The sequence below is a fragment of the Symphalangus syndactylus genome, chromosome 23, assembly GCF_028878055.3.
Source record: "Symphalangus syndactylus isolate Jambi chromosome 23, NHGRI_mSymSyn1-v2.1_pri, whole genome shotgun sequence".
In the NCBI taxonomy this organism is placed as follows: domain Eukaryota; kingdom Metazoa; phylum Chordata; class Mammalia; order Primates; family Hylobatidae; genus Symphalangus; species Symphalangus syndactylus.
Window position 1 is genome coordinate 60,369,164 of NC_072445.2, and position 27,308 is coordinate 60,396,471.

At 45.4% G+C, this 27,308-nt stretch overlaps 1 protein-coding gene across 10 annotated transcripts in view; it reads right to left on the reverse strand.

Moving 5' to 3' along the window:
- Nucleotides 1-27,308, reverse strand: part of GCNT2 (glucosaminyl (N-acetyl) transferase 2 (I blood group)) — a 117,283-nt gene that overhangs the window by 58,566 nt on the left and 31,409 nt on the right. The window contains exon 1 of one of the 10 annotated variants that reach the window (XM_055263358.2): nt 20,563-22,573. The exons of 8 other annotated variants lie outside the window; for them this stretch is intronic. In XM_055263358.2, coding sequence (XP_055119333.1) covers nt 20,563-21,481 — 919 coding nt within the window. In that variant the 5' untranslated portion in view covers nt 21,482-22,573. Of the gene's footprint in view, nt 1-20,562; nt 22,579-27,308 lie in introns of those variants that run through there. One more of the 10 variants, XM_063632400.1, reaches the window with a different exon arrangement.

Sequence of the window (27,308 nt, forward strand, 5' to 3'; positions counted from 1 at the left end):
AATCCCAGCACTTTGGGAGGCTGAGGCAGGTGGATCACCTGAGGACAGGAGTTCAAGACCGGTCTCTACTAAAAATGCAAAAATTAACTGGGCATGGTGGCAGACGCCTGTAATCCCAGCTACTCGGGAGGCTGTGGTAGGAGAATGACTTGAACCCGGGAGGCGAAGGTTGCAGGGAGCCGAGATCACGCCATTGCACTCCAGCCTGGGCAAAAAGAGTGAAATTCCATCTCAAAAAAATAAAATAAAATAAAAAATAAACGCATTCAACAAACCATGGAACCATGGAATTTGAGCCCCTTAACTTGGCCCGTCAGCACTTCTGCTCCTGCGGCTCTGGGCAAACTGCTTGGTGACCTATCAGGAAGGAGGTTTCCCTAGCATCTTGCCAATTTCCCAGGGCGACAGATCCCACTCTGCTCACTTTGTGGCTGAGCTCCCAAAGGTAGGGAATGGAGTCACTTGCCTGGGATGAGAGGAGGCAACTCCAGGAGCCGCAGGAGGCGTCTGAGTGCAGAGCCACCCCCTGCCCTACATGGCTGTCACCTCCCCCTCACACTGCACAGCAGCCCCCTCGGGCAAGGTGTGATTTCTCTCCATTTGATGTGCAAGAAAGCCTCAGGGAGGTAAAATTGCTAGGCCAAAGTCACACACGCCCAATTCTCACCAGCCTCCTGAGTGCTTCTTTTCTATTTTTCATTTTCATTTAATTTTTTTTAAGATGAGATCTCGCTCTGTCACCCAGGCTGGAATGTGATGATGAGAGCATAGCTCACTGCAGCCTTGAACTCCTGAGCTCAAGAGATTCTCCCACTTCAGCCTCCTGTAGCTGAGACTACAGGCACTTGGCTAATTTTATTATTGTTATTATTATTTTTTTAGACATGGAGTCTAGCTATTTTGCCAAGGCTGGTCTTGAACTCTTGGCCTCAAGTGATCCTCCAGCCTCGGCCTCCCAAAGTGATGGGATTACAGGCTTGAGCCACTGTATCCGGCTTCCTGAGTGCTTCTGAGCTCCTGCTTACAACACTTTTTCCCCTTTTCTGATTGCAATGATCTCTCTGAATCCCGGTTCTTCTTTCTATGTGTGTCTATCTCACCTCAAATCTCTTTCTGTCTCTGTCCTATTCAAAGGCCCTCTCTCATCTTGGAGCTCCCCAACCCATTCCTCTTACCTCCCCCTAAGTCTTTCCATTCCACTCTCAAATGCTTCTTCCTCTGGATCCTGAATTCTAGCCTTCTGGAATAGGTTTTTGTTTTTTTAATTAACTATTCTGTGCACAAAAGGGGAGGCTTCAATTATCTAGGAAACTCACGATTACGACCAAACTGTTTCCTCAGATAATGTGAGGCAAGTATGTTTGCCATGTGATTCTACAGGCGTCAATGTTTCTTCTGCACAGGGCTGTGTAGCAGGTATTTAAAGCTGTGGGCCATTCACTAGGTCTCTGTTGCAACAACTCAACCCTGCTGTTGAGGTGTGAAAATAGCCATAACAATGCATGGCTGTGTCCTAATGAAACTTTCTTTATGGATCCTGAAATCTGAATTTCCTACAACTCTTCATGTCACGAAGTTGTTTCTTTTGATATTTTTTCAATCATTTGAAAATGTGGCCGGGCGTGGTGGCTCACGCCTGTAATTCCAGCACTTTGGGAGGCCGAGGCAGGCAGATCACCTGAGGTCAGGAGTTCGAGACCAGCCTGGACAACATGGTGAAACCCCGTTTTCATGCGCGTCCATGTGAAGAGACCACCAAACAGGCTTTGTGTGAGCAACATGGCTGTTTATTTCACGCGGGTGCAGGCGGGCTGAGTCCGAAAAGAGAGTCAGCGAAGGGAGATAGGGGTGGGGCCGTTTTATAGGATTTGGGTAGGTAAAGGAAAATTACAGTCAAAGAGGGGTTGTTCTCTGGCAGGCAGGAGTTGGGGGGGGTCACAAGGTGCTCAGTGGGGGCACTTTTTGAGGCAGGATGAGCCAGGAAAAAGACTTTCACAAGGTAATGTCATCAGTTAAGGCAAGGACCGGCCATTTACACTTCTTTTGTGGTGGAATGTCATCAGTTAAGGCGGGGCAGGGCATTTTCACTTCTTTTGTGATTTTTCAATTACTTCAGGCCATCTGGGCATATACATGCAAGTCACAGGGGATGCGATGGCTTGGCTTGGGCTCAGAGGCCTGACACCTGTCTCCACTAAAAATACAAAAAAATTAGCCGGGCGTGGTGGCAGGCGCCTGTAATCCCAGCTACTTGGGAGGCTGAGGCAGGAGAATCTCTTGAACCCGAGAGTCGGAGGATGCAGTGGGCTGAGACCGCGCCATTGCACTCCAGCCTGGAGGACAAGAGTGAAACTCCATCTCAAAAAAAAATAAAGAAAAGAAAACATCAACCCAGCCTTTTGGCCAGAACTGCCATCTTCCAGTTAAATAGATGCTGTATGAGATACACTATCTTTTTTTTTTTTTTTTTTGAGACGGAGTCTTGCTCTGTCACTCAGGCTGGAGTGCAGTGGCGCGATCTCGGCTCACTGCAAGCTCCGCCTCCCGGGTTCCCGCCATTCTCCTGCCTCAGCCTCTCCCAGTAGCTGGGACTACAGGCGCCCACCACCACGCCCGGCTAATTTTTTTTTTTTGTATTTTTAGTAGAGACAGGGTTTCACCGTGGTCTCGATCTGCTGACCTCGTGATCCGCCCACCTCGGCCTCCCAAAGTGCTGGGATTACAAGCGTGAGCCACCGCGCCCGGCAAGATACACTATCACGGAAAATTTGGTTGACAAAAAGGAGGATTTAATTCATCACATAAAAATTAATTTGCCAAGATGACGAACACAAAGGGAAAGACAAGAAGCACCCAATGTATGTTCTCTAAGCCTTTTAGAAAACATGGAGTTGTTCCTTTGGTCACATATATACGAATCTATAAGAAAGGTGACATTGTAGGCATCAAGGGAATGGGTACTGTTCAAAAAGGAATGCCCCCAAGTGTTACCATGGCTAAACTGGAAGAGCTACAGTGTTGCCCAGCATGCCGTTGGCATTGTTGTAAACAAACAAGTTAAGGGCAAGATTCTTGCCAAGAGAATTAATGTGGGTATTGAGCACATTAAACACTCTAAGAGCCGAGATAGCTTCCTGAAACACGTGAAGGAAAATGATCAGAAAAAGAAAGAGGACAAAGAGAAAGGTGCCTGGGTTCAACTGAAGCGCCAGCCTGCTCCACCCAGAGAAGCACACTTTATGAGAGCCAGTGGGAAGGAGCCTGAGCTGCTGGAACCTCTTCCTTATGAATTCATGGCATCATAGGTGTTAAAAAAATAAAAGACCTCTGGACTGTAAAAAAAACAAACAAACAAAAAACATTCTTGGCTCAAGGGCAGTACCAAAATAGGCAGATTTAGCCCAGGATCTATAGTTCACTGATCTCTGCTCTAGATTATAGTCACGCCCCCCCCAACCTAAATTTTGCAATTTGGGGATCTTTACAACCACCCATAATTTCTATGTTTTTCCAGATGAGGAAGTGTGAAATGAGGGAAAATAATAATGTAGAGCATCCTTCTCCCCACAGCCCCTTTAGATGTACCATCTGGGTTGCAGTGCAAAGGGGTGGATTTATAGAGAATGTAGGCAAGTAATTTACACTCATAGCCTCAGTTTTCTTTTCTGTAAAATGGAGGTAATAGAAACTACCTCACAAGGCAATGAGAGTTAAAGGGGATGGTAGGTATATAAGCACATGCATATATGTTGTCCTGGTGTCCACCGAACCTGGTTTCTGGTTGAGGTAATAAGGAACCCATGAGTGGACAAGCTTCTCTTGGCCAGTCCTAGATATGCCAGGGCAGTCAGATGCCACCATTTATGGCAGGCTGCAGAGCCACTCTGCATGCCCCCGTTTCCTTTCTTCTTCTACAGAATGGAGACTTTAAGAATGCTGACCCCATAGGGTTCTTAAGAGATTGAAATAGGGCCGGGCGTGGTGGCTCATGCTTGTAATCCCACCACTTTGGGAGGCCGAGGCGGGCGGATCACGAGGTCAGGAGATCGAGACCACGGTGAAACCCCATCTCTACTAAAAATACAAAAAATTAGCCGGGTGTGGTGGCGGGCGCCTGTAGTCCCAGCTACTCGGAGAGGCTGAGGCAGGAGAATGGCATGAACCCGGGAGGCGGAGCTTGCAGTGAGCCGAGACTGCGCCACTGCACTCCAGCCTGGGTGACAGAGCAAGACTCCGTCTCAAAAAAAAAAGAGAGATTGAAATATAAAAAGAGTTTAGAACAATGCCTTGCATGTAATTAGTATGTGACAAATCTCAAGACATCTCTCTCTGTTGCCAAACCTGGCTCATCTAGGCCCGTGAGCACCCTGACCACCGTCCAGGGTAGGTTTAGTGAAGCAGAATGGCTGTGTGTGCAGGGGTGGTTCTGCTACCTGAAATATCCCTAAGCACAGGCAGAAGCCCTCAAGGCCACCATTGTCATGGGCAGTCTCAGCCCAGTGTGGGGGAACTGCCTTTCATTCCCAGTTGCAGCCTGGGCTTTGACGACACTGCATCTGACTTGTTTACTCCTGCGAGCTGGCCTGCTTGTGCACCTGCAAAAAGCTAACGATGGAGTCAATATGCGGCATGATGGTGAAGACCACTGCTTTTCAGTTGAAGACCGCGTTTAAACCCGGCCCTGCTGTTTGCTAAGGGTCCCTGAGAAAGCTTCTAAAAATTACTGTGCCTTAGCTTTCTAGTTTTTAAAAGGCAGTAGTAGAAAGCCTATCCAAGTGGTGGAAAGTAAATCAAAGAAGCTTTCTATGGCTTCTCTGTCTGTTACACTACCTGCACCCGCCCCAACTTACCTTGCTCTTCCAGGGACACACTGCTTTTCTCTACTTCCCTACCAACCCCACTGGGAGAGAAAATTTCTTTCCCTTCTGGTGTTAACTGCCCAGCTGTTAACACTAAATGCCCAAGCAAAGATAACAACAACAACAACAACAACAACAACAATAAAACCCACAAATGAAAACTTGATCTTTGACTATATTCTGTTAAATTTCAAGGAACAGCATAGGTAACTATTTGTCTTTCTGCACAACTTTTCTCTGATTCCGAATGTCTCATCCGAGGAAAAAGAAGATGAGAAATTCCAAGAGACACTATTTGACAATCCAGAATTGTTCACTCTAGATAGCATCAGTCCTAACCACTCCCAGATAGACATTTACTACTGAAGTTATTACTGATTAGGGATATACAATAACTGATCAGTGTGAAAGGAAAAGAAACATTCAAATCATTATCTCAGGGGGTGTGGAGGGGGTAGGCGTGCAAATCATCACTAAGTCTATAGTGCAGAAAATCTCTGCGTGATCCTTCTTCACATTTCCGTGAACCACTGAGGCATGGGGACAAGTGATTAATATTCATGGGATGGCTTTACAGTGAACCCAAAAGAATGCATTTAAATTATACCAACTACACAGATGTTTTCCAGTGGATAGAGGAAGGTTTTAGTAACAAACAATAATGGGAGAACGTAAAGAGATAATTTCTACTATAGGGCTTGGTGTGGTGGCACACACCTGTAATCCCAGCACTTTGGGAGGCCAAGGTGGGTGGGTCACCTGAGGTCAGGAGTTCAAGACCAGTCCGGCCAACATGGTGAAACCCTGTCTCTATTAAAAATACAAAAATTAGCCGGGTATAGTGGTAGGCGCCTGTAATCCTAGCTACTCGGGAGGCTGAGGCAGGGAGAATTGCTTGAACCTGGGAGGGGGAGGTTACAGTGAGCTGAGATTGCACCATTGCACTCCAGCCTGGGTAACGAGAGCGGGGCTCTGTCTCAAAAAAAAAAATCATCATCATCATCATCATCATCATCATAATTTCTATTATAGCATTACAGTTTCTCAACTCTCCTCCCTCTATACCAAGTGTAACTTGAGAGATCTTCTTTCCGTATGGGGTGGGATTAACAGAAACATATGGGATCATAGGGGTGGAATGCTCATTCTAAGCTTTATAAGAAATAGGCAGTGAGGCTCGAAAATGTAAACTCATTTTAAGGAGCAGGACAATCAGCCAGCCACTTGATCTCTCTGGCTCACAATCTCCAAATTTGTATAACTAGGATTAGAGGATGCTCTCTAAGGCCCCTTGTGGTTCTAAATGCTGTCATTATTTTAGATTCAGCACAGAATAAAGAGGAGGCTATTTTTATGGGAAAACTGTACCTGAGAGGCTTGGTTTAGATTGAGTACCTGACAAAGAAAGTCCATAAAGTGGTAGAATAATGGACCAGAGATAAATGTAGAAGGCTTAGAAGTGGGGATGAAGCCGGTTAACTCCAACAGACCAAAATCCTGGGAGAGAAGAAACCAGACAGAGACATGTTCAGCCTCTCTAGGACATGGCCCAAAACCTAGCAAGGACTTCAGCGTCTTGGGGACAGTAGTTTTCACATAGGACACAAGAGGGGATTTGGACTCTAAGGCAGGAGGGACTTTTTCAGTAGGCCCCCCAAAGAGCTTGAAGAAGGAGCTCAGACTTGGACCAAGTGCAGAATTAGATTTTCAGTGAAGGAAGAATTATGTGAAGATTGGGTCTAAGGAAGGAGATGGCTAGAAAGAAAATGAACCAGGAAATGTCCAGAAGAGAGGGCTGATGGTAGCATGAAGCTAAATTTATCAGTATGACATGAGTATCTCCAGCTTACTCAGGAAAGACTGAAGTTGTATCCTCCGATATTTTCACAGTTAAGTTCTGATCTTTTAAACCCGGCTAAGGAGGAAGATTATGGGAGAATACATTTCACAAAAGTACAGAGCTGAAGGGCAAAGTTTCGAAAGCACAACTCCCATCCATCCATTCTCCAGAAATGTGGTGTCAAAAGGAGACACAAGGTAAATGGATTCGGGGAAAGCCTTCTATCACTCATGGCTTTGTCCAGAAGCACTTAAGAAAGAATGCCACATGCTGGGTGCCATGGCTAATGTCTGTAATCCCGACACTTTGGGAGGCTGAGACAGGTGGATCACTTGAGTCCAGGAGTTCAAGACCAGCCTGAGTAACATGGCAAAACCCCCAAAATTACAAAAATTAGCTGGGCATGGTGGTGCATGGGAGGAACGCATGAGCCTGGTAGATTGAGGCTGCTGTGAGCCGTGATCACGCCATGCACTCCAGCCTGGGTGACAGAGTGCAACCCTGTCAGGAAGAAAGAAAGAAAGAGAGAAAGAGAGAAAGAAGGAAGGAAGGAAGGAAGGAAGGAAGGAAGGAAGGAAGGAAGGAAGGAAGGAAGGGAAAGGAAGGAAGGAAGAAAGGAAGGAAGGAAAGAAAGAAGAAAGAAAGAAAGAAAGAAAGAAAGAAAGAAAGAAAGAAAGAAAGAAAGAAAGAAAGAAAGAAAAAGAAAGACGTCCACATGAGATCAGAGGGTGAGAGAGAGACAGGTTCATGAGTAGTCCTAGCATGGAAAAACTACATTGAGAAATGGTTAGTTAGAAAAGCAGTTAACATATTTTTGCTTAGGGCATAGCTGAGACTGCAAATAGTCCACTGTGATGGCGGTTGGACCTTGGGTTGAAGAACAGCCTGTCTGGAGCAGATGCTGCCCCCAGGCTGGGCTCAGCATGAGAAGCATTCCCAAAATAAGCAGGATGCTTTGGAAAAACTGAGTGGAAGAGAACCGTCTCATTGCTGTTGCCCAAGAGCAGAGGAGCATTTAGGAAATGTCAAAGAAAAACTGAACATGGGCCAGGTGCAGTGGCTCATGCTTATAATCCCAGCTACTTGGGAGGCTGAGGTGGGAGAACTGCTTGAGCCCAGGAGCTTGTGGCTGCGGTGAGCCAAGATCACGCACTGCAATCCAGCCTGGGAGACGGAGGGAGACCGTCTCAGAAAACATGGCTGAAAAATACTGTTTGAAGTTGACCCTTCAGGATTTGGCAAAATTACCTAGGGTGTGTGTGTGTGTGTGTGTGTATGTGTGTGTGTGTGTGTGTGTGTGTGGTGGGGGGAGCGGGTGGCAGGGGGTGATGCAGGTGGTGATAATTTGAAGTTGACTGGGAAGCAGTGCTGAGGGGCACCAACATCCTAAAATTATTTCCATTTGACTCAACTCAATAAATGTTTCCTGTCAGCCCACTGAATGCTCACTATGCTGGGCTGCCAAAAATACAAAAGACCTCAAAGACATTATAGTCTAGTCAGGGTAATATGATATTCACATTAATAATGATAATGCAAAGGTTCTAGAATGACATAAAAGCATTACAACAGAGGTTTATAAAGGTATAAAATTGGGAAAAAATAAGATCAGAAAAAGCTTCCTAAATGACACACCAATGACATGATGTGTTACCATTGAATGACATACCATTAAATAAGGCCATTATTTAAATGGAGAGATGGAAGACAATGGCCCAAACCGAGGGTGACATGAAGAAAAGGACCTATGGCAGGATTACAGGCATGGTGGCTTTTCTGAAGGGTCCCTTTCAGGGAGGGCAGCAATGGGAGTTGATGGTGGGGTAACACAGGTAATACTGAGGGGATCTCCAACAGGGAGATTTTGACATCCAACCTGCCATGTTGAGATGTCTATACTGAATAATTCAATAAGTTGTTGACACTCACTGAAGCTTTCGGAATTGAGAAAACGTTTTTCTTAGAGCTATGTCTTAAGAAGCAAAATACATTAAGAGTGTTAGAATGGTTCGAAGAAGGAGACTCGGGCCAGAGAGACCACTTGGAATGGGTCTGACAATAACCTGCTTGACAGGTGTGATGGGTCAGAGTTAAGAACGGTAATGATGAAAATAGGAAGGGTAGAACTTGCTAGAAAACTCTCACAGACAAAACGTACGGAATGTGCTGGCTGGATCTGGGGGTACCAGAAGGGGGGAAGTTGGCTGACTTGAAGGATGGCCATACCACAGAGACTGTGAGTGGAAAGCTGTGTGTGTGGGGAGTAGGGAGATGTCAGCAGGCACTCGTGGAAGCTTCGAGAAGAGATATCCAAAAGACAAGGAGATGTGGCAGAAGGCCTGGGAGCTCACCATAGGGAAATGAATGGTCAGTACTGAGGTGGTAGTGAGAAACTGTAGATGTCAATGAGATCACCAAGGGGGAAAGAACTGCAAGAGCCACGAAATAAACTGAGGAAAGAACTAAGGAGGATGTTTCCTGAAAACATTTCTCGAATTCTGAATTTCACTGAGAATAATAGCTCCAAAATTCAACTGATAGCTAAGTCTTATTTCAATAGTCAGTAAGCGAGAAGATGAAAAGAACAGAGTTCTTCATTTACATTCAACTTTCTCAGCGAGGCATCATAAAATCCCTTTATAATTGGCAACATGATCGCCTTTTCATTATTTTGAGGTTTCGGCTGAGAGTTCGAGGGCAAAGTCAAAATTCCATGATAAATTTTGCTGGCTTCCGTCTTTGATAATTCTCTTGCTAGTACTTTTAACCCCATCTGCCTTTCCCAGTAACAACTTCCAGAAAAGATCGATTCTATACATTGCATTGTGGACAGGAGACGGAGCACTGGATTAGAAGTAAGAAGAGATCAATTTGTGCCCTGGGTCTGGCAATTATTAGCTGTTCAATACATCCAAGAAATATGTACAGTAGCTATACATCTTACACAGAGGTGAGGTTGCAGAGTCAATGAGTAAAGGGGAAAAAGCCTAAAAGTTAATATTCCTCTAGAGATATACCTTAAGAATGCACCACATTCCAACATGGTCAGTCTTCCCTTTAATCTTTTTTTCTTTTTCTTTGAGATAGCGTCTTGCTCTGTTGCCAGGGCTGGAATGCAGTGGCGCCACCCTAGCTCATTGCAACCTTCACCTCTGGGGCTCAAGTGACCCTCCCACTTCAGCCTCCCAAGTAGCTGGTACCACAGACACGTGCCACCATGCCCAGCTGATTTTTGCATATTTTGTAGAGATAAGTCACTGTGTTGCCCAGGCTGGTCTCCAACTCCTGGGGCCAAGTGATCCTCCCACCTTAACCTCCTGAGTAGCTGGGAATACAGGTGTGTGTCACCAGCCTTGGTCAATTTCGTTTTATTATTTTATTTTTTTGTTGAGATGTGGTCTCACTATGTTGCCCAGGCTTATCTTGAACTCTTGGGCTCAAGTGATCCTCCTGCCTTGGCCTCCCAAAGTGCTGGGATTATAGGCATAAATCTAGCCTTCTCTTTAATCCTGGTCCAGATGGTTATTTCTTCTAATGAGCACTAGATGAAGAAGTTAGTTTGAGCAGAGGAGCTATGTTATGAGATAGACATATACAGTCCTTTAACATTAGTGAACCTTGGGAAGCAAACCCCATCAAGAGAATGAGCAGAATCCTTGGCTTACTCTGGACCCCACTCATTGGGTAAAATGAAGGGCAGAGTAGCATGGCCAACACCATTTAAACCCATATAAAACGTGTGCGCACACATGCGTACATGTGTGCATGCATTTAATTAAGTTTGTGTAGGTTAAACAAATATAAGTTGGGACTCCATCATCTTGAGTACTGCTCATGTGCCTGAGGTATGCTAGGTGTAAACAGAAATAGGCCTGTGCAGCTGCTGCCCTTGAAGCCTATTCTAAAAGGTCACTAGGAATATACAACACAGCACTGCAAAACTGATATGGTTGGGTGCAGTGGCTCATGCCTATAATCCCAATGCTTTGGAAGGCCAAGGCAGGAGGATCACTTGAGGCCAGGAGTTCAAGATCAGCCTAGGCAACACAGTGAAATTCTATCTCTATAAAGATTTTAAAAATTAGCTGGGCATGGTGGCACCTAAAGTCCCAGCTACTCAGAAGGCAGAGGCAGGAGAACTGCCTGAGCCTAGGAGGTCGAGGCTTCAGTGAGCCATGATGGTACCACTGCACTCCAGCCTGGGCCACAGAGCCAGGCCTTGTCTCCTAAAAATTTTTTTAAAAATAAAAATAAAAAGACCAATAATAGTACAACACTGTACAGGAGTCCAGAGGAGTGAGAATCAGGAAAAGAATTTTACAGAGTGTGACTCTAATCTGAATTAAAAAAAAAAAAAGCACACATCAATCAGATGCAGGATAGGGAGGAAGAGCATCCGGGAGCCTCCTGGGAGAGGGACTTCGTGCGTTAGGGCAGGAAGGCTGGCAGTGGTAGAACAGGGACCCGCAAGTTATCTGGGGACGGGCGCAGCGAGAGAAGTCACTGGAAAGGCCAAGGGGGCCAGATCTCAAGGAGCTCTCTGGGTTTGGCGAAGGTGCTGGGATGCTATCCATACACTATAGGGGAAGGGAATCCATAGACAGCTTCTAAGGAGGAGAGGGATGTGATCGCATGGCCATGGGTGATGTTACAAAGGTCATCCTGTCACTGTGGAGGATGGATTAAAGCACGGGTCAGGGAAACTAGTTAGGAAGAAATCATACAACTTTAAGAGAAAGAAGGGTAGACGAGGGCGCCAGAAGTGGAAAGTGTCACGGGGGAGCGATACTATCTTGGCCGGTGGTGTGGGGGGAAAAGAATTTACCAAGAAGAATTTACCAAGACAGTTGTAGGCAGAGAAAGGTAGATTTATTCAAGAAAGTAGGAAGATACATTGCGAGAAGGCAACGGGCAGGCCAGCAGAAGCTGACTGCAAAGAAACAAAGGCTTGCTGGAGATTTTATAGGATAGTGTTCATGCTGAAGAGAGCTTTGTGCAGTGCTGACAATGCCAAGGTTGCAGGGAGCTAATTTGCAGGTGTCTGGTGATAGCTGGTCGTGGGAAAATCGTGAATTATTTGCTCGGGAGGCTGTGTCCTGGACCATGAAGAAAGGCGAACTTGCAGCTTATCTGCTTTCCCTGTTTGCTTTCCCTTGATCCCACCAGCTTGACTCCTTTTCCCTAATTAGGACTCCACAGAAAACAGGCCTGTGGCCAGATCCATTTTGCTGACTGTTTACTCTGTGCCCAGCACTTGCCCACAAGCAGGGCACTGTCAGATCTGTTTTTCTCTGGCCTCCTGCAAGGGCCTGCGTGGTTCATGCACTGCCTGCCTCATGCCCAGTCCACCTCTCATCCTCGTTCACTCAGCCATGGCCACATGGGCTGCTTTTCTGGCTCTGCAGACACCAGGCTCACCCAGGACCTTTGCGATCCCTAATCCCTCTGGCTGGGACCTCTTTCACAAGTGCATGGCTGGCTCACTCTCATTTTGGGAGGCAGTTCATGTGCTACCATTGCCAAGAAGCCTTCCTGTCCCGTTTCATCTACAGTAGGTTGCTCCCTGTATATTTCCCTCATCGCACTTCTCAACTCTAATGATCTCGCTTCTCTCCCTCTACTATTTATTGGCTGCCTCTTCCTTCTAAAATGTATCCTCCGTGAGGTAGGGGCCTTATGTGTCTCATTCACTACTATTTCTCAGTACCCAGCAAAGTGTCTGGTTGCTCCATAAATATTTATTAAATGAATATCCATCTTACAGATGCAAATACAATAACAATAACTAATTCATTTAGACCTTACATATTTGATATCTATTATTATTGTCCCATTTTACAGATGAAGTCACTGGGACACAAAAGTTAGGTACTTTGTCCGAGGTCACACAACTTCTAAGTGACAGAGCCGGGATTCACATTCAGGCCGTCAGGCTGCAGGGTCCAGGCTTCTGCCATCTGTGCCGTATTGTGATGCCAAGACTAAGGTTGACAGATGTCAGAGGATACATGGCTGGTGATGGAGGAGCCAGGAGTCCAACCTGGTTCTCTCTGACTCTGGAGCCTGAGCCCTTGACTTCTACACTCCAGGAAGAGCCAGATCAGCAGGGATGAGGATAGGGAGAGCTAAGGGAGACAGAGAACCCAGCCCGCAGGCATGAGCTAACAGAGAATGGTGTCAAATTCAGAGACTTGCAAAGGGGGAGTCTGAGTTTAGTTCAGAGCATGCAGAATTTGAGGGGCCCGCCACACACATTCTCTACTCTGCTTCCTGCTTTTGGAACAGGGCACATTACTCAGCCCCTCTGATCCCGTCTTCACATTTGCAAAATGTGGATTTAAGTACCCACTGGACAGGATTCTTGTGGAGATTCAGCTGAGATACTCTAAACCCATAGGCACATGTTCAGTAAACATTAATTGCCTTCATCTTTCCTGCACCTCTGCTCACGTGAAAAAACCAAAATCTCCAGGAAAATGGGCTGAATATCAAGATGAAAGAGAAAGTTTTTGAGCAGGTCTAATTATATAACCATTCCGAAAGCTGAATAAGACTTAGAATTAGCAGCCGGGTGCGGTGGCTCACGCTTGTAATCCCAGCACTTTGGGAGGCCGAGGCGGGCGGATCACGAGGTCAGGAGATCGAGACCACGGTGAAACCCCATCTGTACTAAAAATACAAAAAATTAGCCGGGCGTGGTGGCGGGCGCCTGTAGTCCCAGCTACTCGGAGAGGCTGAGGCAGGAGAATGGCATGAACCCGGGAGGCGGAGCTTGCAGTGAGCCGAGATTGCGCCACTGCACTCCAGCCTGGGCGACAGAGCGAGACTCCGTCTCAAAAAAAAAAAAAAAAAAAAAAAGACTTAGCATTAGCTAAGTTTCATCTTTGGAACACTTGCAGTAATTGCAATCATTCAATGAAGAATTCATTAAAGTGGGTTCAATTTAAAATAAGCAGAAAACATGTGCTACCTCCTTCCCTTGGATGTTTCTTGTTATTCTGATTTCTTGTTAGGCATATGCAATATTTGTCTTTGGACAAGTCATATATATATATATATATATATATATATATATTTTTTTTTTTTTGAGATGGAATCTCACTCTGTCACCCAGGCTGGAACGCAGTGGTACAATCTCGGCTCGCTGCAAGCTCCGCCTCCTGGGTTCAAGCAATTCTCCTGCCTCAGCCTGCCGAGTAGCTGGGATTACAGAGTCCCGCCACCATGCCTGGCTAATTTTTGTATTTTTAGTAGAGAAGGCATTTCACCATGTTGGCCAGGCTGGTCTTGAACTCTTGACCTCAGGTGATCCACAGGCCTCAGCCTCCCAAACTACTGGGATTATAGGCATGAGCCACCACGCCCAGCTAAGTTACATATTTTCATCTTAAACTTTCTCAACTGTAAAATGGGAACAGTCCCCTTCTTATGGGGTTTTATAAGAATTAAAGGAGATAATGTGTAAGAAATTTCCCTTGCAAATTAAGTACTGTCCAAATATAATAGAGTGACATTATTATTGAACATGTTTTTATGAGAGAAAAGGGTACGGTTAGGTCAGTTAAAATTGTTCAAATGGTTAAAGTTGTATCCACTCACACACCCATGTGTATAAAACTAAATCTTGCCCTTCTAATATCACAGGAGGGATGTGCTTATTTGTTTATTTGTTTGTTTTCTTGGAGACCGCGTCTCACTCTGTTGCCCAGGCTGGAGTTCAGTGGCATGATCTCGATTCACTGCAACCTCTGCCTCCCGGGTTCAAGTGATTCTCTTGCCTCAGCCTCTGGAGTAGCTGGGATTACAGGCGTGTGCCACCACACCCAGCTAATTCTGTATATTTAGTAGAGGCAGGGTTTCACCATGTTAGCCAGGCTGATCTCGAACTCCTGACCTCTGGTGATCCGCCCGCCTCAGTCTCCCAAAGTGCTGCTTGTTAACAACCCCTAACCCACCCTGCCACCCAGTGTAGGACAAGGGGTGTTCTGCAGCGGGCCTGTGCTTTGCTCTGCCCATCGTCACCCTGAGCAGCCTCCTCCACCAAAGCCTGTCCCTAGCCCTTGGCTTCAGGGTAGAAAAGGGACCCAAGAAACGTTGGTGAGCATTCTTCACCCATGTGATTTGTTTATGGATAGGAATTTTTGTGGGGTTTTTTTTTTTTTTTTTTTTTTTTTTTTTTTTTTTTCAGAGAAGGTCTGACTCTGTCAAGCGATCCTTCTGCCTTGGTCTCCTGAGTAGCTGGAAGTACAGGCGTGCACCACCATGCCTGGTGAATAATTTATTTTTTGTAGAGACAGGGTCTCGCTTTGTTGCCCAAGCTGGTCTCAAACTCTTGGGCTCAAGGGATCCTTCCGCCTGGGCCTCAAAAAGTGATGGGACTACCGGTGTGAGCCACCGTGCCCAACCAGGGATGGGAGTTTGGACCAAGCAGGGCCAATCTGAAGTCTCCCTTAAGCTGCCGCTGGAACTCTCAGGAAAAAGGGTTTCTTGTCCCCCAGGAGTAACCACTGTGAAAAGCAAGTACACTTGGAGCTACTTCTGGCTTTCTGGGGAGAATTTGCCTGATGGAAGCCAGCACAGAGATGCAGAGAGATAGGGGGACCATCTCGACCTGGCTGTACCCATCAAGGTCCCGTGCCCAGGACTACCCCTCAGACCTGGGCAAACTGGGACAGTTGGTCACCCCACAGGGAGACGACCTAGCAAGAAAGGGTCCTGAGCACGCTGTTTGACTCGCTGATCCAGCTTGATTGGGAGCTCCCTTGGGCATCTCAGATATGTGACCCGGTAACTTCTGGTGCTTGTTTAAGCTCCTTTGAGTTGAGTTTCTGACACTTGCAACCGAAAGAGTCCTAACACCCTCCCAAAGAATGTGCACATATAAATAAAAGTCACAGTTAAAAAAGCAAAATAAATCAAAGTAGGAAACACGATATTTTTAGAATTAAAAAATGAGGAAATGGGATCATGTGATCCCTTCTGAGGCTGAGAGAATTTGACAAAAGGGCTCTGAAAAAAAAAAAAAGAAAAAGGAAACAAAATGGAAAAAGGAAACGAGATAAATGAAAACATTCTTATGGAAGAAAAATATCATGGCATGAGAAAGGTCAGAGTAATGAATGAGCAAAGACTCCAAAAGCACACTTAGTGCAGCGAGGGAAAAAAAGGAGCTGAAGCCAGAGAGCGGGGTAGCTCTGTTCCTTAGAGACGAAACCACCCTGAAGTGTAAGAAGACAATCTAGCCATGGGAATGGACTGGGAAGAAGATCAACCAGCGGCCACTTGGGTAGATGCTGAACAATTTCACAAAGCGTAAAGCAAAAATCTAAATGGCTTCAGGTGCTCTGCCTTGGGGAAGATAGGCAGATAAAAATGCTGCAAGAGCCGGGCACGGTGGCTCACGCCTGTAATCCCAGCACTTTGGGAGGCCAAGGTGGGCATATCGCCTGAGGTCGGGAGTTCGAGACCAGCCTGACCAACATGGAGAAACCCCGTCTCTACTAAAAATACAAAATTAGCCAGGCATGGTGGCACATGCCTGTAATCCCAGCTACTCAGGAGGCTGAGGCAGGAGAGTCGCTTGAACCCAGGAGGTGAAGGTTGTGGTGAGCCGAGATCGTGCCATTGCACTCCAGCCTGGGCAACAAGAATGAAACTCTCTCTCAAAAAAAAAAAAAAAAAAGAAAAAGAAAAGAAAATGCTGAAAGAATAGACAGAAGAGCTAGAGCACATGGGCTCTTCTTTTTTTTTTTTTTTTTTTTTTTTGAGGCGGAGTCTTGCTCTGTCCCCCAGGCTGGAGTGCAGTGGTGCTTGAGGCAGAGTCTTGCTCTGTCCCCCAAGGCTGGAGTGCAGTGGCGCGATCTCGGCTCACTGCAAGCTCCGCCTCCCCGGTTCACGCCATTCTCCTGCCTCAGCCTCCCACGTAGCTGGGACTACAGGCATCCGTTGACACGCCCGGCTAATTTTTTGTAATTTTAGTAGAGATGGGGTTTCACCGTGTTAGCCAGGATGGTCTCCATCTCCTGACCTCGTGATCCGCCCGCCTCGGCCTCCCAAAGTGCTGGGATTACAGGCTTGAGCCACCGCACCCGGCCTGGGCTCTTCTTAAAGTGACTTAGAGCAATCATTACAAAGGTCAGAAAATATAAGGTTAGAAAATATAAGGGTGCACCGGAAGTCAGGAGAAGTTACTGCTGTCACAGCCTGATGTTCTGTAATGTGGGTCAGAGAAATCTGTGATCCTGGAGAATTTCCTTTGAGAATGTGGCCAGAAGGGAGGGAGCTAGACGCCCCATCTGTGCACGAGCCACACAGAAGAGAAGGACAGCCTTCTGTGAGACTGGGGCCCCTAAGGACCTCTTTCTGGTCTGTTCTTTCACCATTTCTAACAGTGTGGAGAGAGCCTAATGGTTGAAAACCAAAAGAGAAGTCACTGACAGTAGAAAGGCACCAAGAAAAAAAAAAAGGCAGTGTGAAGCTCTGTGATTTAGTGCTACTTCTATGAATATCCCTTCTATTCAGCCTCGCCAATTCGAACCGATTTTCACTTTGTTTTCTGAAACCATCTAATTCTAGGGTACTAACTATTTTCTTGGTCACATTGCTCTTAGGGGTGTTTTGGGAAACCTGAAATGCCTGTACAGGGTCTTGCTAACACACTTTAATTTAAGGTATTTAGGAGAAAGGGAGGCGGTCGCTTTGAGGGAAGAAATGAACAGTACCACCTGCACTTGCACATTTGCAAAAAGATGTTTACCCTGTACGGACAGAAGAATTTTTCCCCTTAAAACATGACATTGAAAATAAAAGAGCTCAGCCTGGCGCAGTGGCTCATGCCTGTAATCCCAGCACTTTGGGAAGCCGAGGTGGGTGGATCGCCTGAGCTCAGGAATTCGAGACTACCCTGGGCAACATGGTGAAACCCCGTCTCTACTAAAATACAAAAAAATTAACCGGGCGTGGTGGTGGGGGCCTATAATCCCAGCTACTCAGGAGGCTGAGGCACAAGAATCACTTGAGCCCGGGAGGCAGAAGTTGCAGTGAGCCGAGATCGCACCACTGCACTCCAGCCTGAGCTACAGAGTGAGACTCTGTCTCAAAAAAAAGAAAATAGAAGAGCTGATATTGATTAACGGCTGTGTGGTTATATAAGAACCAGATTCACATGCCAAATCTTAAATCACAAAGAATGCTCGAGTGTAAAACCATGGGAGTTACTCGAGCATGGGATTGGATTTTCCATTGCCTTTGAAGGTAGAGAGAGGCACCACTAGGGCTAGAGCATTTGAAGATTTGTTTGCTGTAATTCACTTGTAATTTGTGAAGGCGCTACCTAGAAGCAGGATATCCTTTCTCCCTGAACCAGGATGTTGCCCAGAGTCTAAGAAAGGAAAGAGACAAAGCCCCAGGACATGGCACGTTATCCTGAAAGGCATCTCTTGCAGAATCAGACAGGACAGACCACTGACATGGGCCGCACTGGCCTTCCTCTCCAGGCAGTTGCTCTCTGGAGGAGCTCTCGCCTCCAATTCCTGCAAGGGAAATGGGATGCACTTGCCAAAGTTGATGGGCAGTACATGATCCAGGGTCACCAGCACTTCCGCCTTTCTCTCTACAGATTCCCAGTAGCAGCGTGGGAGGTCTTTACATTGTTCTAGGCATTGCGTCTTCTGCAAAGAAAGGTGTGTGGAGAAATGAAAGGGGTCTTTCCACCTGGGTTCCCCATCTTGTAGCTGGAGAGATTTGAGGTCCCATGAGGTTCTGTGATTTACATGGGGCCACACTGTTGCAGTGAGAAGGCAGAAGCCAGCATGCCATGGCATAAACCTACAGCAAAAAAGTTGTTCTCTCCTATACCTATCTAAATACCATTCTCTCCCCTACCTATCTAGATGTCATTCTCTCCTATACCCATCTAGATAGCATTCTCTCCTAAACCTATCCAGATATCACTCTTTTGGTCTCCCAAGAGATCAGAAAGGGGGTAAGGAAAAAACGAGAATTCTTTTTCCCTTGATTTTCTTATATTATTTGACATTGATAAAACTGACCAGGCTTCTGGCAAAATAACCACAGATATTTACATTTAATAGAAACCAAAACCCATGTTTTTCTTAAAAAAAAAAAAAAAGCAACAATTTAGACTTTTGTTAACTTATGAAATGCTCTCATCTCAGCACAATACTTAAGGAACCACTTGACTGGGACCCAACTTTTATGAATTTTAAGGAAAGAATGAAAATAGAAAGGGAATAAATATTTAAATATGAAAATCAGCTCCTAAGTACCTAATGCTCCTCAATAGTATGCGAATGGTAGAAACAACAGATCAAAGGTGAAGAGAGGATGAACCCAGGCAGAGGCAGGTGCGGAAACAGTGTGCGCAGCATACGAGTGAGCCCCATTCACCAGGCAAGTCACTCTGGGACTCAGACACCAGGCATGGTATTTTCCAGAGAATGCCGGCGTGTTTATCGCCCAGCAGGCCCTGCCCTGCAGCCTGAGAGCACCTACCAGCCTTTCCAACTTGGCAATCCCCCAACAGCCAGAACAATGATTGCTTTTCTCTTGCTATAATAATGCTGTCTAGTTCATCAGAGATCCATTTTGTATTTTTCATTGAGTCCAAAGCACGACGTTTTCTTCAGAAGAAATCCCATCATGTTTTATACACTTTAGAAAACAATCAGTCTGGTAAATTAGTAAAGATAGGAAAATTCAGATGAGAAAGCAAGGAGTTTCTCCTAGAATCTCATTATTTTATCTGAAATAAAATGTATTTTTTAAAATCCTACACATATAATATGGTACATGCATGAGTCCAAATATTTCTCAGCTCAACAACGTCTTAGGGAGACAGCTCTGGTTCCATAGTAAAGCTTCATGCTTTACCATGCAGTCACTCACTCACTCATTAATTCATCTAATATATAGTTATTGAGCATTTACTCTGTGTTCTAAGCACTGAGGAGCAGTTAATGAGATAGAAAATAACCCTGGCTTCGCGCAACAAATGCAGAGGAGACCAAGAACAAACCCATGCAAATAGGTAAATATCCTAATTCCACAGGGGGATAAACTCCTTAAAAGAAAAACAGGGTGGTGTGCTGGCCAATGAGGGGGAGTATCAGAGCTGCTGACACCTGAGAGCTGAGATCTGGCTAAGGGGAAGGAGCCTGTGAAGCCTGGAGTAGGCAGGAGGGTGGCCAAGGCAAAGATCCTGGGATAAGAGCAAGCTTGACAAATTTAGGGGAAAGAAAGAACACCAGTGTGGACTAATAGCTACGTGGTAAAGATATAATAAGATGATGTGTGAAAAAGAACTTGATGGACCACCAAGTGATACCATGGAAAGGTATTACTTAGTAGTGCTAGAACATGTGAATTATCACATAATGAACATCATTCTGGGCCAGGCATGGTGGCTCATGCCTATGATCCCAGCACTTTGGGAGGCCAAGGTGGGGAGGATAGCTTGAGCTGTGGAGTTGGAGACCAGCCTGGGCAACACAGCGAGACCCTGTCTGCACAAAATGTTTTTTTTAAATTAGCCCAGCATGGTGGTTGTGCACCTGTAGTCCCAGCTACTCAGGAGACTGAGGTGGGAGGATTACTGGAGCCCAGGAGGTCCAGGGTTCAGTGAGCCATGATGGTGCCCCTGCACTCCAGCCTGGGCCACAGAGTGAGATCCTGTCTCAAAAAAAAAAAAAAAAGAACATCTTTCTGCATTTAGAAAGGACTAGGGTGAGAACTATATATGTTCCAGTTTTCATCTTCTACTTCCTAATAAAAAGCGGCTGGTTATTTTAAAGCCCTTTCAAATACGACACATTTGTTTTGCGTGAAATATGGAATTGTACGTACCTGGAATCCTATTGAGTGTCACCCAGAAATGCTCATCAGGACTGAAAGTGTCCTTGGACCACTGGAGCAAATCAACAGCCCGTGGGTCATGCAGAACAAAGTTGGCAAACTCTCTTGATAGAGCCACATAGGCAGAGCCAAAGTAAATCGTGAGATTATGGGGGGGAGGTGGTTTCAGCGCTGTTGTTCTTATCACATAGGAAAGCTCTTTGCCCAGGTGCTCTTGGTGGACATACTTAGTCCGTCCAATTGCATGAGCTGGGGGCAGCACCCCTGGGGTGATATTTTTACCTTTAAATCCTTTCAGATACTGAACTATTTCCTTGTTGGTTTTCAGGGGGAAGTCTTGCCCACAGGTGTTGATAACGTACTTCCACGAGACCTCCAAGGCAGAAAGATCTTTGATGCAGTTCAGGTCAGCTTGGAGCCTGGAGATCCCTCCATAGACAACTGGTTCCATCTTGGAAGCCAGAAAAGCGTTTGGGAAGCAGCTTAATAGTTGCTCTACCGCATCTTTAAATTCAGTTGTTGCTTTTTCATCCACGTGAAGACAGTAGATATTTTGGGGCATGTAAATAGCCCTGAAGAGCCTTGCAAAGGTGTCAAAGTGATGATGGATGACCATTATATATGCCAAGGGAAAGTCAGCTTCTTCTTTAGATAAAGGGGCTGTGATGTAGTGGCTCTGGGTCAAGTATTCCTTGCAAGAAGACTTCTCATGGATCATTAGTTTGTTTTTCCACAGGAAACGTGTTTTTCCATTGATAAAAGATGTGCAAACTTGAGTCAGCATCAAAGGGTTTGAGATATTTAGCCTTTGAAAGCTTTGATCTCCCCCAAAATTGAACACAGAGAAGACGATAAAAATAATTACACTAGAGACAGAAATTATGAAGAGGTAACGCATTGATAAAGGCATGCCTCAAAGAAGGGTGAAATGTCAGAGACCGTCAAAATCTGTAAGTCTTTTTTCCAAACTCACTCGTTTCTCTGAGTTCTTATTTTGGAACATACTCCAGTCACTCCTGCCCTGTTGGAGACGCTGGAAATTGATTCCGTTTCATCCCGAGAGTCCAGCTGCTGTCTCTGTCCCCGTGCCGATATTACAGCCAGATCCCGCCTCTCTCAAACCTCCTTTGTTTAAATCCCCGTGGCAGGTTGCTGAAGCCCAGCCTTCCCTCCTCCCTCTGCCTCCCCGTTTGCATCTGCTAGCTGTTTTGCTAAAACTCCGGTAACTCTCTTTCCCCCGGCAGATTTAGTTTCCCGCATCTCTTGCCTTTCATTTCCCATGCCACCCCCGCCCCCTGGTTACTGCCATTCAGGGAACGAGCGCAGTGAAAGCCAGAGTTGAAGTGATGAGCTCTGGCAGGCGTGCCGCTTCCTGCTAGTCCCCTAGCAGGCGGCTGGACTTGCCCTCTCTTGTTGTTCGTGGCAAAGATCCACAGCCTGTCCTCTCGGCTCTTCCAGCGCAACCCACGGGATAGAAAATAGCTTCTGTTTTCCAATGCGCTGTTTCATGAAACCTGACACAAGTGACATCTCAAATAAAAGAAAGCCTCATCCACCCCAGCTCCATTGTAATGCTTTTTTGGCCCCACCCCACTGTTTTTCAAAACAAGAGCTTACTGGAGGGGGAGTTCCTGTCCCAGGGGGTCTGAAATTGCTGGGGCGCCTTGGGCTCCTGACTCTGAAACGAACCCCTCTCCTCTCACTTACAGCTTCGGCTGTGGTGTCCGTCTTAGAATATTGGGGTCAAAAGAAGAAGTCGTGAGCTACATCCACTGAGTTATATGAGACCTTAGAGCTTCATGGGAAATAATTTGAATCTTGGTCACAAATGATGCTCAGACAGGGGATTTGGTGGGCATTCAGGCTTTAACCCCCTCCCCCCCCTACAGAGAACGGGATCGAATGCTTGGAAGTGTCATATGCCTGCCCAGTTAAGCTTATGGACCACCTAGGAAGTGGGTGTTTTTATCCCCTACTTGTAAATATAGTGGTGTTCTGGCCAAGGAGTATCAACCTGTTTTACTTGGAAGGTTCTTGTCTTCAACTTTCCACTTTCCCACCAACTAATTTTTAATGAAATGTAGACTAATGCATTTTATTTGGTATCCTCTTAAAATGGCTTGCAAAACACCAACTTAACCACTGACTGCCTGCTCATTTCCCCTCACTATTTAACCGACCTAAACAACCCTGTGCCTCAACCCCAACACGTTCGCTACCCCACCCCATGAAGAAAGAATATCCTTTAATGCACATTTTCTTCCATTTGGAAAGTCTCTACCCTGCCATGAATTGAATCGATAGGACAACACGCGGATTCCTTGCCTTCACAATGGGCAGAAAAGCCAGTGCTACCCTACTGGGATTCAGGGCACCCTGAACTCCGACCGAATGACACATCATTTCGTGAGCACACTGTCGCTTCCATTCTTCTAGCTCTCATTGTTTACATTTTTCATGAGTTTCCAGCTTGTACATGATTTTTCTCTCTCCCTTACCAAAGTCTCCCAAATAAACTCTCTATATAACCCACCCCTGGATTTTTAGGTCAAGTAGAAAACAATACAATGGGAAAGCAGTTCAATCTAATTCTTAGTGTCTTCTATGGAATCGAGCAAAGAGAATGATCTAAAATTTATGATAAAGAACATTTCAATCCCAAGCTTTCCTTCTTCTGAATAATACTTTTAAATATTAGGTTATTGTGCATTCTACTCCTAAACAAAAGAGAGTAATCTAGTATCTTGTTTGGCAAAGACTTGTGGCTTAGAATGAATATTAAAATAGTTACAGTTTGACAAAGCATTCAGTGCACATAACTTAATTTGGGCAACAGAGTCTGTTCACATTATTGTTTCCAACTGGCCAATAACATGGGGGTTTGGATTTATACAAACTTAGGAGACAGACATTAATAGCATTACTATATTAAGAAATATAGACACTAACCAAATTAGGAATGTTCATAATACTTCCGTACTCAATCCAGTACTTCAAATGGCGTTGTTTGTGTGTTGAAAAATATAGTCTATTTTCCTCCCAGCTCTTTTGTCTGTCCTTGGGCCAATTTTCTCCACTCTCAGATTCTGGTATTAAAAAATCTTGACAGGAGAACTTTAAAAAAAAATCACTTATTGCATTAGAGGAAGATTCTTGTTACCTTTCTTTTCTAATAGGCTGTACAACGTGCTTATCCAGTCACCATGCACTTTTTTGCTACTGAGACTGAACAAGTCAGCCCTCCCAGCCTGCCTTTAACTATAGCTGAGGACAAAGTTGACACTAGCCAGCCATGCCTTGTCACTCACTTTGGATAGAATTATTCCCAAACTAAGGCCGGGAACGGTGGCTCACGCTTGTAATCCCAGCACTTTGGGAGGATGAGGCGGGTGGATCATGAGGTCAGGAGATCGAGACCACGGTGAAACCCCGTCTCTACTAAAAAATACAAAAAATTAGCCGGGCGTGGTGGCAGGCGCCTCTAGTCCCAGCTACTTGGAGAGGCTGAGGCAGGAGAATGGCGGGAACCCTGGAGGCGGAGCTTGCAGTGAGCCGAGATTGCACCACTGCACTCCAGCCTGGGCGACAGAGCGAGACTCCGTCTCAAAAAAAAAAAAAAAAAAAAAAGAATTATTCCCAAACTAGCCAATTAATCAGGCTAGACATGTTAACACTCCCCTGGGGCCATCTTAGAGGCTTTCTCCATACTCCATTCATTGTCTTTTATTTTGCAGACATTATTTGAGGTATGTTTGTTTTTTTTTCCTTTGAGGCAGTGTGTGACTCTGTCACCCAGGCTGGAGTGCAGTGGCGCCATCACGTCTCACTGCAGCCTTGACCTCCTGGGCTCAAGCAATCCTCCTGACTCAGCCTCACAAGTAGCTGGGATTACAGGCATGTGCCACCACGCCCAGCTAATTTTCGTATTTTTAGAACAGATGGGATTTTGCCATGTTGGCCAAGCTGGTCTTGAACTCTTGGGCTCAAGCGATCCACCCACCTTGGCCTCCCAAAGTACTGGGATTACCGTCGTGAGCCACTGTGCCCGGCCTATTTAATGATTTTTTTCCACTTAGGATGATATGTAGAACATAGCTCCAAAATGAAGAGAGTATCCTTTCTTTGAAATGACAGAGGACTTAGAATCTCAATGAATTAAAAAAATAATAATCAAAGGGGGAAAGGATTGCCCTCCTCCATGTGCTCAGCACCTCTTGGCTTCCCATCTGAAGGCCAAGGTACGAAAGACCTGGGGAAAACTGCGTTGGAGGCAGACGACACTGAGAGTTTGCCACATGCCAGGCTAAGTCAACCAGTGAGAGAGGTGGAAAAGACCTTGCATAATGCACTAAAAATCTGGGACTTCATCTCCTCGCCAGAGGAGCACACAACAGGCTTCCGGTGGGGGAGCACCTCCAGGCAAGGCGTGCCAGCTGGAGGAGGATTGTGCACACATTCCCTCATGCATCTTTCCTCTATTTAATTGTATGTACGAATGCACACTTCATTACACCCTCATAATTGTTCTGAGACTTGTTTGTCTATTGTCAATTAACCACCATCCTTTAGTTGGGAAAGGACTTGAGGGGACACAAGTTTGAGCAGCAACTCTAGACATGTAAAGTTAAATGAAAGCAAAGATGGCACTGAGAAGACTGGCTCAGAGAGAGTTTGTTAAAGTCGCGTTGAGAGGCTCAGCTGCATTGGCAGAAAAAGTTAGGTAAATGGGGTGAAATAGTACCCATTCTGAGACTCCCTGATGGCTTTCCTTGGAAGGGTATTTTTATATGGTTTGCTTTGTTATTGAAGAAAGTCAAATGACTCAGGGATTCATTCTTAATTACAAAATACCGGGATTTGTTTTTTCTCCTGACCTAAGAGTAATACATGGAAAAGTAGAGAATGCTGGCAGTCCAATTCATTTTGGACAGCCTATTAAGTACAGTCGTCTCTGTTCCAGGGATGAATTCCAGGACCTCTGAGGATACCGAAGTCCACAGATGCGTTAAGTCCCTGATATAACATGATGTAGTATTTGCATATAACCTATGCACAGCCTGTACTTTAAATCATCTCTAAATTACTTATAATACCGAATACAATATAAATGCTATGTAAACAGTTGTTATGCTGTATTCCTTAGGGAATAATGCCAAGAAAAAAAAAAAAACCTGTACATATTCAGTACAGAAGCAACCATTCTTTTTCCCCGCCCAAGGTCGAATCCAAGGATTCAAGATCTGGGGAAACAGAGTGCTGAGGTTGGTTGAATCCAAGGATTCAGGACCTGGGGAAACAGTGCTGAGGTTGGTTGAATTCAGGGATTCAGGACCTGGGGAAACAGAGTGCTGACGGTAATTCTGCTCTGGGTGGCCAGGTGGTTTGTAAATGTTTTTTTTTTTTTTAACACGATAATGATCATGATACTAACATGAAGAAAGAAGACATTTCCAAAGCACATCTTTAACTAAAACAACAATCCTCCCATAACAAAGACATTCTCCAACTGGATTCCCTGGGGAAAATCTTGCTTCTCCGGGGGCCCAATCATTTTACTTTCTATACCTTTCATCTAATTAGCAACAAAAGAAATTTGTTGTCTAGATCACAGAACCCAAAGCATTATTTTAAATTCTCATCTCAGGCCAGGTGCAGTAGCTCACGCCTGTAATCCCAGCACTTTGGGAGGCCAAGACGGGTGGATAACCTGAGGTCAGGAGTTCGAGACCAGCCTGGCCAACATGGTGGCACCCACATCTCTACTAAAAATACAAAAATTAGCTGGGCGTGGTGGCAGGCACCTGTAATCCCAGCTACGTGGGAGGCTGAGGCAGGAGAATCGCTTGAACCTGGAAGACAGAGGTTGCAGTCAGCCGAGGTGGCGCCACTGCACTCCAGCCTGGGTGACAAGAGCAAAACTGCATCTCAAAAGATGAATAAATAAAAAATAAAAATTAAAAAATAGCCAGGTGCAGTGGCTCATGCCTGTAATCCCAGCACTTTGGGAGGCCAAGGCGGGTGGATCACGAGGTCAGGAGTTCAAGACCAGCCTGGCCAAGATGGTGAAACTCTGTCTCTACTAAAAATACAAAAGTTAGTCAGGCATAGTGGTGGGCGCTGGTAGTACCAGCTACTCGGGAGGCAGCTACTCGGGAGGCTGAGGCAGAGAATTACTTGAATCGGGGAAGCAAAGGTTGCTGTGAGCAGAAATGGCGCCATTGCACTCCAGCCTGGGCGACAGAGCAAGACTCCATCTCAAAAAAAAAAAATTAAAAATAATAATCAATAATAAAAATAAAAAAATAAAAAGTAAATTATCATCTCAGAGGTGGGGAAAGAAGTTTAACATGCAGAATTTTAAAGACCCAGGCGGCAAGTCCAGAGGTGGTCTTGCCATCTCTGTGTGAGCTGGTGTAATCTGCACCTGATTTTGATGCAGCAAAGTTATGATGGAAACACTTCCTGGATGCTGAATGATGCCAAGCAAATACTTGCAAAAGACAGTATACAAAGTATTTAAATAGGCAAATGTTAAGGCACATGTGGCTTTTGCATACATCTAACAATTGGAAATATGAAAATCCTGACATTTGGGGCCTTGGAAAATGAAAACTAAGTTGCCAAAAATAGGTCATGGCCAATGAACATCTCAAGACAAGACCAAGACTTACCACTGAATTTACTTGTGGAAATTGTTTAACACTAGGAGGGTGACTGACTCATTAACTGTATTACCA